The sequence below is a fragment of the Pristis pectinata genome, chromosome 22 (genome assembly GCF_009764475.1).
Source record: "Pristis pectinata isolate sPriPec2 chromosome 22, sPriPec2.1.pri, whole genome shotgun sequence".
Classification (NCBI taxonomy): Eukaryota; Metazoa; Chordata; class Chondrichthyes; order Rhinopristiformes; family Pristidae; genus Pristis; species Pristis pectinata.
The window spans coordinates 11,130,395-11,141,080 of record NC_067426.1 but is presented as its reverse complement, the minus strand read 5'-3'; the positions used below and the strand labels follow the sequence as shown (position 1 = coordinate 11,141,080).

At 43.4% G+C, this 10,686-nt stretch overlaps 1 protein-coding gene across 3 annotated transcripts in view; it reads left to right on the top strand.

Moving 5' to 3' along the window:
- Positions 1-1,279: 1,279 nt before the first annotated feature.
- Positions 1,280-10,686, top strand: part of nkain1 (sodium/potassium transporting ATPase interacting 1) — a 440,342-nt gene continuing 430,935 nt past the window's right edge. For all 3 annotated transcript variants that reach the window (XM_052036124.1, XM_052036125.1, XM_052036122.1), the window contains exon 1: positions 1,280-1,731. In XM_052036124.1, coding sequence (XP_051892084.1) covers positions 1,686-1,731 — 46 coding nt within the window. In that variant the 5' untranslated portion in view covers positions 1,280-1,685. The remainder of the gene's footprint in view (positions 1,732-10,686) is intronic.

Sequence of the window (10,686 nt, the reverse complement as noted above, 5' to 3'; positions counted from 1 at the left end):
GGCGGGCTGAACAGGTCGTGCTGGGCAACCACCATTTCCAGTTGGAATTGATATTTGCACGGTAGATGCCCACAGTTGTTGTCGTTCCGAGCTGAGGCGAGTCCCCCCCCCCCCCAATCCCCCCCCCTCCCCAGAAAGCTAGATGAAGGCGGGAAAAGAGGTGCCATTGACAAAGGAATAAGTCCGAATGTCAAAGGGGGAATAAGAGTGAATGAGTGCAGGAATTGCAAGGGTATCAAAATATAAATTGAACCAAAGTGCTGGAAGTAGAGAGGGGTGGGGGTGTGGGGGATGTGTAGAGAGGGGTGGGGGTGTGGGGGATGTGGAGAGAGGGGGATGGGGGATGTGGAGAGAGGGGGATGGGGGATGTGGAGAGAGGGGGATGGGGGATGTGGAGAGAGGGGGATGGGGGGTGGAGAGAGGGGGATGGGGATGTGGAGAGAGGGGGTGTGGGGGCTGTGGAGAGAGGGGGATGGGGGTGGAGAGAGGGGGTGGCGGATGTAGAGGGGGTGTGGGGGATGTAGAGAGAGGGTGTGGGGATGTAGAGAGAGGGGGAGGGTGTGGGGGTATAGAGGGGGTGTGGGGGATGCAGAGAGAGGGGGAGGGTGTGGGGGTATAGAGGGGGTGTGGGGGATGCAGAGAGAGGGGGAGGGTGTGGGGGATGTAGAGAGAGGGGGAGGGTGTGGGGATGTAGAGAGAGGGGGAGGGTGTGGGGGATGCAGAGGGAGGGGGAGGGTGTGGGGGTATAGAGGGGGTGTGGGGGATGCAGAGAGAGGGGGAGGGTGTGGGGGATGTAGAGAGAGGGGGAGGGTGTGGGGGTATAGAGGGGGTGTGGGGGATGCAGAGAGAGGGGGAGGGTGTGGGGGTATAGAGGGGGTGTGGGGGATGCAGAGAGAGGGGGAGGGTGTGGGGGTATAGAGGGGGTGTGGGGGATGCAGAGAGAGGGGGAGGGTGTGGGGGTATAGAGGGGGTGTGGGGATGTAGAGGGGGTGTGGGGGATGAATCAGAGGGCGGGCTAGAGCTGACTTGGGTTTGAACGCACGCCTGTTATGGGCACTTCCAATGAGTGTGGCGGCTGGAGGCAGTGAGACAGATCTGATTCGGGAGGGAGGGAGGGGGCTTGTCCACAGAGCTCCCCGTTCATGAAAGGAAATCGCAGTTTTCGTCGCACCACACCCGAGCCACGTGGTTTGATCTTTTGACTGCAGAGCCAGTGTCATTTGTGTTTGAGCCGAGCGGCGGCCAGTTCGGAGAATCCCACCCTGACGCCCACCCCAGCCCGTGAATCCACACCTCCCTCTCCAGCCGGGAGTTCCAGGGCACCCTGCCTTCCAGCAGCATCGCTGGTTCCATCCAGAGCACCGCGGACTCCAGCGAATCGCCAGCCGTGGGGCAGAGGGAGAGAGATGGACAGCGCTTTCTTTTAGAATGGGAAGGTGTGGCAGTCTGTGGCAATGACCCGCTCACCTCGACGGCGGACGGCGGAGAAGGAGTGAACGAGGTTGCCAGGAGTGCCTGGGGATCATCCACCCAGCGATTGTGTGAATGGTTGTTCGGAGTATGCTGGCCAGAGGCGGGAGTGTTGGGCGTGAGTGAATGTGAAACCAGCCTCAGCAGTTTCAATTGAAACCCATTCCGGTCCATCTCTCCTGCTGAAACTGACCAGAGTCCGGGGCCATGGGGAGATGCAATGGGCGTTGCACCCTGATCGTTTTCTGCAGCTTGCAGTTGGTAAGTTGTGAGATTTCCTTTTATTTCACTTTCTAATTGTGTTCTGGGGACTAAGTGCGCCGTTTGGGGAACAAACGCGGCAGATATCTGCTTATTGTCCCAGTGGGGAGAACACGGTTATTCCCAGGGAATTCCAAACCCTGTGTGTGTCTGCCTGCTTCACGTCGGTGTTTCATTCTGCTTAATCTCTCGATTAATCTGGATATTCCCCATTATCTGAAGCCTTTACGGTCTTAATTTTGTTTTGAATACGGAGCAAGTCGTGCGGCTGGTACGTGTCTGGTTGTACTTTCAAGTATCGGTTGTCAGTAAAGAACCCGTTAGTGTTCTCGGGGCAAGATCACGGCGCAGGAAGACATAGCTTGAGTAATTCAGACATTTACACTCGCTGTGGATCTCTAAACGTTGCTAACGATGTGACTATAGCTTGTTTTTGCGATGCCGCTACAGTTGTCTTGTAGCAGCTGTCTGCTTTGCTCTTGGTCGGGTTACATTACAGGGGGAATATATCACTATTTGCAAAGCTGAGGGTTGTGGTTATGCTCTTGTAGAATGTGCAAGGCGGCTGGGCACAGTCTGTCACTGCCATTCATATTTTGTTTCAAAGTGTAAATTTTATGTGGTTGAGTTTTACATTTCTCTGGTATGTAACAGTTTCTGGTGTAAAATAGTTTGACCAGATCGTTAAACGTAACCATACAATAAGTGTTGAAACGCGAAGTACATATTGCTCATTATGTGAACATAATTGTTGAGTCAAGTCAAAATGTAACTCGGGATGGTTACAGGTTGCAAGAGTTCACTTTTATCTTGGAGATCTGCGACTTGGAGAACAAAAGTTTCACCAGTGTAACTGAAACCCACTACCTCAGGGATGTGGCTAACGTACAGTCACAGGTTACACTTGTACCGTTAATTTTAATAAAAGGATTCAACGCCATCCAGTCCTAGGCAGTTTATTACAAGCTGCTGATGACAACAGGTTAACCTGAAAGAATATAACCGCAAGAAAACTCGAGGGTTTAATATTTTGATTGCTCAGTTTGGGAATATTGCCCCATTGCTTGAATGTAGAATAACTATTTAAAAGATACTTTTGGTCCTTTCATCCTTGTTTTGAAAGACCTCTCTCATCCTCCCGTTCCTTCTGTCATCTTTTCCAGCACTACAACCCTCAGTTTTTTTTTCTCCAATTCGACCTGCTTGCACATCCTCTCATTGAATCTCTGCACCACTGGTGGCTGCATAATCTCAGCTGCCAAACCCTAGTCTCCACTGTCCTCCTTTCTACGTCGCCTTCCTCTCAGATGCTCATCTAAAATTGACTTTTTGGTTCAAGGTTTCAGTCATTTGCCTTTGTTTTTACTTCTGCATTTCCATATCAAACGTCATCGATGCCTCTCACGGTAAATTGTTGCTCTTACTATCCTCGTCACCAAGTGTGGGTTGTACATATCACTTGAGAGCCCTCTCCAATCTTTTATTCACATTTAACTAATCAGTGTGCTGCGCAGCTTTGTGCAGGCTGGTCAATATACAGTCAAAGAACAATTAGATGAAGTGATATTTCTGAGTTGAAGTTGTGTGTGAAATCGTTAGGCAATTAGCAATGGAAGAAAAGTCTTAACTATTCTGTGTAGGAAAATAAATATAATTCATATCTAATTTTATGGATTTTTAATGGGGATCTTGTTGGAAAGAAATGAGTTCAGAGCTGTCTTTGTGGATTCATCAAAAACTGGTCTTCTGTGTGGTCATGAGACACTGGGGCTTGCCGCAAACCTTGGCTTTTCTCCATGATCACTAAAGAGACCAAATCCCCTCTGAAGGGCCACTATTTGAAGAGGATTGGTATAGAAATGTATTTATAATGATTCTCAAGTATGCCACAAGAAAAGAAGCACCTGCTTGTCACCTTTGTTCATTCTTAATAATGTAAGAACAAGATTGGGCCATTCAGCCACTTGGACTTGTTCTGACATTCAATTAGATCATGGCTGAACTCTGTTACCACAGCTTTTATCCATGTCCTTTGATTAGCTAAACATATCAAGAGTTAAGGAACAAACCAGTTCCCAGATAACTGAATCAGGGAAGTAATATGTATGAAATCCAGAGCTCGAGAATGAATATAAACAGGTAGTAAATATTGGAAGTTGAGGATCAAGTCCGACTTTGAAAGAGTAAAGTATGTTTTGTTCTTGAATCTTATGGGAGCCACCAAATTTCCTGCCATACTAGCTAATCTTTCTCTTGTATAAAATCCAAAATTAGGATCTTTTGAGTTCAGAAAGTTTTTATAAATTGGTGGTGGATGCAAAATTGAAAGTATTTGTGAAAAAAAAAACTTTAATTGGATTTTTTTGAGTAACTGTATTAAAATAACTGTAAAGAAGTGCCCTTGACTTGAAGGCATTCGGGGCTCAATTCCTTTTTCAAAGGTGCTGGCATCCTCCCCTCTCTTTTTCATGCCCAGTTTAATTTCCTATAAGATAAGATATCTTTATTAGTCACATGTACATCGAAACACACAGTGAAATGCATCTTTTGCGTAGTGTGCTGGGGGCAGCCCGCAAGTGTCGCCATGCTTCCTGTGCCAACATAGCATGCCCACAACTTCCTAACCTGTACACCTTTGGAATGTGGGAGGAAGTCGGAGCACCCGGCGGAAACCCATGCAGTCACGGGAAGAACATACAAACTCCTTACAGACAGTGGCCGGATTTGAACCCAGGTCGCTGGTGCTGTAAAGTGTTATTTGTCCTTCCCCAAGTTCTATTCATCCATCATCTCTGATGGGCACGGGCCCATCTTCCACTGAAAATCATTGGCCTTACTTGTGAACATTTCCACCTATTTTCATCCCTGCCTTGCTTCTGCAAGTGTTACAGCTCTGAACATTCTCCTGCAGTCCGTTCCCCTTAACTTCTTCACACAAAGGGATGTGAAAACCTAGGAGTCTGTTCCCCTATAAATCTATTCAGGCTGCGGGTCAGCTAAGATTTATACACTGGGGAAGGCATTAGGGAGTATGAAATCAATGTAAATAGATCTAAGTGGAAGGCAGAACAGAAGTTGAGCTAAGCAACAAAGAACTGCAGAGGCTGGGTAGAGCTTGCCTCAGTGACTTCCTCCTGTTGCAATGTTTGGTTCTTCTGCTTATATCTTCTACCTTTTCACTGTGGTTCACTAGAGCCTTCAGTTGCATTGATTCAGCTTTCTGGAAATTTGAGCAGATGTTTGCTTTCCTCTGCAATAGGATAGCCTTTCATTACAGCAGAACTTTCATGCTTCTTAAATATGATGCTCCTTTTTTGGTCATGTTATTGGCTCTTGCTGATAACCTGGTACTGAGATGTTTTCTCCATTAAGCCATTCTTCCTCAGCCTTATCCATTGAACAAACAAAGCCTGAATTAATGGAAAATTGAAATGTCTGAGAATATTGTACAACACTGAATGTTGTGATGTTACTGAGGGCAAGGGAAATGAAGAAGTATTTTACAGTTCAGTTCTTCATTAAATACTGTGGCATGCTGAACTGTTTGCATAATGTATAAAATCATGCAATTTGCTGGAAAAGTAATTTACTTAATGAGTTTATACCATTAACTTGCACAGTAATTGCAGTGATTTTGTACAAATATAAACGGAGAAATATTATCATCTTTAATTTAATTAATTGAGACTAATCTGAGATATCACAAAAGGAGGGGAAATATTTGGGGGAGCCTTTCCTTCCAAATCTCTTACACTTTAATGTTTAGTAACCGTAATCTATATATCATGGTTAGTCTTTTCTCCTATTCTCACCATTTGGCAGATGTATTTTAGAGTTTTGTCTGTTTTTCTTGATTGGTTTGACTCTCTTGTCTGGCTCAGAAGATCTCTGATTTCTATCACATTTTGGAAGCTGATCACGTTCTGTAGGCTAATTGTTCAACGTACCACAGGCAGAGTGCTGTATTGTTGGAATTCTTTCAAATGTGACCTTGAAACAGGTGGAGGTGGAGATTTAAGAGAAAATCCCATAACTTTATTTTTGGAAGAAAATTATTAAGTTGATCCCTCAACTAATATTGGCAAAAATGGATTAATTGGTTATTTTGACTCATTGATCATACTGTATTCAAAATAAAATTAGCATTGACTGTGCTACAATAAGTCATTCATCAGCTTTGGAACTTCCTGAGAATGTGGAAGACACTATGTTAATGCACATTTACCTATTCATTTGGGAACCCTTGAAAACTCTCTTGACTTTAAAAACATTTTTATTGGAAAAATCATCAATTGCCATGTATAGAATGAAGTAATCCTGCAAGTTATTTCCTCTTCTATTATAGCGCCCCACATATCTTTAGCAAGATTAATTGACGAGATCTGGATGTCAGTTTCTTGTAGTGAGATGCTAGGAATTTTAAAAAGATCCTTGCAGTCATTTTGTATTCAAAGTATCCACACGTTACAGTCACAAGGCAATAGCCTCATACAAAGTACATCAAAATGTTTCTGACATTGTCGAATATAATTCATCTTGTCATTTCTATGGAGATTTAAACTGATGGGTCCAATTAAGAATGCTTAATTTTCAATTGTTTAGGATTCATTTCTTTTGTAATTGTTCTGATTGTAACAGCAAGCAATCAGTATGGCTGGTACAACGTGATGGCGGGGAAGTTGCATTTACTCTTGCGGTTTTGTTGCTAATATCTTGATTATTCACTTCCTCCCCCCGTGACGCAGGTTAAAAATAATGACAAGTCAAAGGGATGAGTAGCTTCTTTCTGATGTGGAGCAAAATCTGCTTCTGGCCTCTTTCTGTACCCATTCCTACTTCAATGTTGGCAGGGATGCAGTGGATTGACTGCTTGTTTTAGCTACCCCAGGTGATTTTTCCTTTCCATTGGTCAAGCCATGTCAGCCTGTTTCGGTATCCATGCTGGAAGTGAACTTTGCTCTCTGTGAGTTGAACGCAAGACCAATTAAGTTTTCTCAGAGGGAATCTTTATTTCGACTGAAACAAATAAGTCGTGCAGGAGCCAACTTTCCAATTCACTTGGCTGAAATCTTTCAGTGCTCGGAGGCCAGGCAGACCCTGCTTGCGGTATCAATTAATTTCTGTGGGAGTCTTTGATCTGTGACACCTCTGCCACACACGGGCAGTCCTGACACTGTCTGTTTGAAGTCTGCCTGGAGTTAATTCCAGACTCTGCTTTTGCCCCTAATAAGTGAATATTGCTTAGACTCTGCAAAGAGTTTGCCTTGCAAGAGCTATCATAATGATTGTGGAATGATATGACAAGTTCAGTTCGGTTTTTGCAATTAACAGAGCTGAAAAGTTAACCATTTAAGCAAAAATGGTTAATTATTTGTCCTGAAATAGATTATGCCCACATTTCAAGAATAATTCTTTCATCCTCATATTATCAAGGCAGGTTACTATCCAAACTGATACGGCAATAATCCATCTTAATGTCTGGTTTTCCTAATAAACTGAAACTACAACACTGATAACTCTAAGGGAATACACTTCTCATTATCTGCAGTGCATGTCATAAACTTTGTTGAAGATATACATTGCGGAGCTATGCACGCCCCAGAAATATCGCACATAATTGCTGGTTATTTTAACCACTTTCCATTCTCTGCCAATGTTATCGTGTTCAATAAAAAGGTGGGATGTTTTCAGGAACAGGTGAGGTGCAATGGTTGTGTTGCCCTTGTGAGTCACTCTTCAACCTGACGTGAAAATATATTGCAGGCCCTTTGTGTCTGGTGGTGTAGATCTTGGAACTTCCCATTCAACAATGTTGAAGTAAATTTAGCAAAACAACTGTGGAAGTTCAAGAAGGTAGCTCACCACCACCTTCTCAAAGCTGCTTCAGAATGGCCAATAAATGTGGGCATGATTGACAAACCCGGCTTCCCATACATGCCTTAAAAAAATGTTGATACAAGGTTCTTTCCTTTGACTAAACGTAACCTCCATACTCTCAAATTTCTTTTCTGCCCTGGAACTCAAATTGTTTGCTTGACTGGCTTTCTGTGGTAACGTGGTCACATTCTTATTCTCCTGCAGGTGAAGTTGCTCTTTCACTTTCACTTCCAACTTTCCTTGCTTTATTTTGTATGCCAGCTGTTTAAACCCAACAAAAGCACATCCTGAGAACAGAGATATCTTGCCTCTAATCTCCTCTCCTATGTACGATATTATTAACTTTTCTCCGCATCCTTTATTGAGCAGGTAGGGTTATTATATCATTGTTGGATGAAAGATCTCTGCTATTTCCACACCAGATGAGTCAAAATAAAATCTTTCAGCCTTCAGCTTGGGTCTGATTAACACAAATAAACAACCTGATGTGAATTCTGTGCTCAATCTCTTGCTGACACTCGTTTTTTTTTAAAGAGAAGTAAAATTAATACCAAATTGTCAATTGATATTTATCATAAATCTCAAATACCTTGTTCTTTAAACCATTGATTTTGTTTTGGTTGCAATGATTGCAATGTAGGATGTGGCTTTGTAAAGTGAGAAAGACAATTTGAATGGTTGTATTGAAGTATCATCAAACAATATATCAACCCATTGAGAATATGAGCAACACATCACCGTCTTTTGTTTTCCTCTGATTTTGATTAAAACTGCTATCAATAAATAGGGCCAAGAGAGAAGCAATATCTTGTGCTATTCAGGGTCTTTTGAACAAAATATTTGTGTTATCTCCATGAAATTGTTGTCTGCCATTTTAAATAGTGTAGATGTTGGTATGTGAAGCAGAAGGATGTACCACTTTATGTTTGGCTGGTATTTGTCACTATAGCCAAGGTTATGTAAATCTTGGGTGGGTTCTGGGAAAAGGAAGTTCCTGGGTCATCTTTGCTATTGCTCGGGTTGAGTTGAAACCAGGTTCAGCCAGAAGTGCATGGTTCTTCACGGCTTCCTCCTGAGATTTTCGATATCACAGAAGCCAATCTTTGGCCAATTTGATACATTCGACATAGAACGTAGAACATAGAACAGTACAGCACAATACAGGCCCTTTGGCCCACGATGTTGTGCTGACCTTTAAACCTCGCCTAAGACTATCTAACCCCTTCCTCCCACATATCCCTCTATTTTAAATTCCTCTGTATGTCTATCTAGTAATCTCTTGAATTTGACCGATGTACCTGCCTCCACCACTGCCCCAGGCAGCGCATTCCATGCCCCAACCACTCTCTGGGTAAAAAACCTTCCTCTGATATCTTCCTTGAACCTCCCACCCATTACTTCAAAGCCATGGCCTCTTATATTGAGCATGATATCAAGAAACAGCTGAGACCAGCCCTGGCTGTGGGAGCAGACAACCTCCCAATTGAAGTCCGCACTCCAGAACTAGCTGTGCTTCTAGTCCAGCTGTTCCTGTACAGTTGCAACACCGGCACCTTCCCAACAATGTGGAAAATAACCCAGGTGTGTCCTGTTCATAAAAAGCAGGTCAAATCCAATCCAGTTGATTACTGCCCAATTGATCTGCCCATACTCATCAGCAAGGTATCATCCGTAGCATTATCAAATGGCACCTACTCACCAATAATGTGCTTATCAATGAATAGATTGCCAGTTTCGCCAAGAAGACTTGTCACCAGATCTCATTGCAGCCTTGGTCCAAAGAGCTGAATTCCAGAGGTGAGAAGACGGTGACATGAAAGTAGAATTTGACTAAGTGTGGCATCAATGATCTCTGGTAAAACTGAGGTCAGCAGACATCAAGTGGAAAACACTCCAGCAGTTGGAATTATAGCTTATGTAGAGGAAGTTGGTTGTGGTTATTGAAGATCAATCATCCCAGCCCCAGGACATCACTGCAGGAGTTTTCAGTTTCACTTTTTTCATTAGTGACTTTCCTTCCATCATAATGTCAGAAGTGGTGATAGTTGCTGATTTTTGCAATGATCGATCCCATTCATACCTCTTCAGAAACAAAACAGCCCGTGTCCACACAAAGCAAGACCTGGTCAACATTCATGCATGGGCTAAGAACTGGCAAATAACATTTGCACCAGGTAAGTTCCAGAAGAGTGCCGAATCTCTAACCTTTACACCATTAACATTCCCTGGATCAACATGCTCAGAAACTTAACCAGACCAGTACAAGAACAGTGAATGATTTGCCTCTTGACACCCCAATTCCTTTTTACCACCCATAATGTGCAAATCAGGAGTGTGTCATACTTTTGTTTGATTGTAGCTCAAACCACACTGAAGAAGCTTGAGACCATCCAGGGCAAAGCATACTACTGGATTGCTACCCCATCCACCATCCTAAATGTTAATTCCCTGCACTACCACCGTAGCGTGGCTGCAGTGTGCACCATCCACAAAATGCACTGCAGTTACTCGCTTAGACCATCCCAAAATATACCACCCAGTGCTGGTCACCTCCCAGATCCATGACCTCTACCATGAGAAGATTAAGCAGTAAGAGTATAACAACTACCTGCATGTTCCCCTCAGAGTCACAGAACATCTTGATTTAGGAACTATTTTGCCAATCTTCCTTCATTGTTGGGTCTAAACCCTATATGTCACTGCCCAATAATACTGTGGAAATGCCTTCATCAGAAGGATTGGTTCAAGGCAGTGGCTTACCAGCACCTCGAGGACAACTGGGGATGGACACTTAATATTATCAGATACCAAAAAAATAATAGAATATAAAATACCATTACACAGAAGTAGGTAAGAGGCAGGGAGGCAAGTGGCCTCTCATTCCTGTCCTTGTCTTTTAATCCTATATTTAATTCCAATCGCTTTGAACAAGTTTTTCCTCATCTATTTTAATATTGACATGTAGCAAATTTTGTTTGCAAACATTCCAGTGGAACACCGAGGGAAGTCTAACATGTGAAATACATATGTAAATGCAAGCTATTGTTCGCTGAATTATTTTTTGCTGTGTATAGTGTC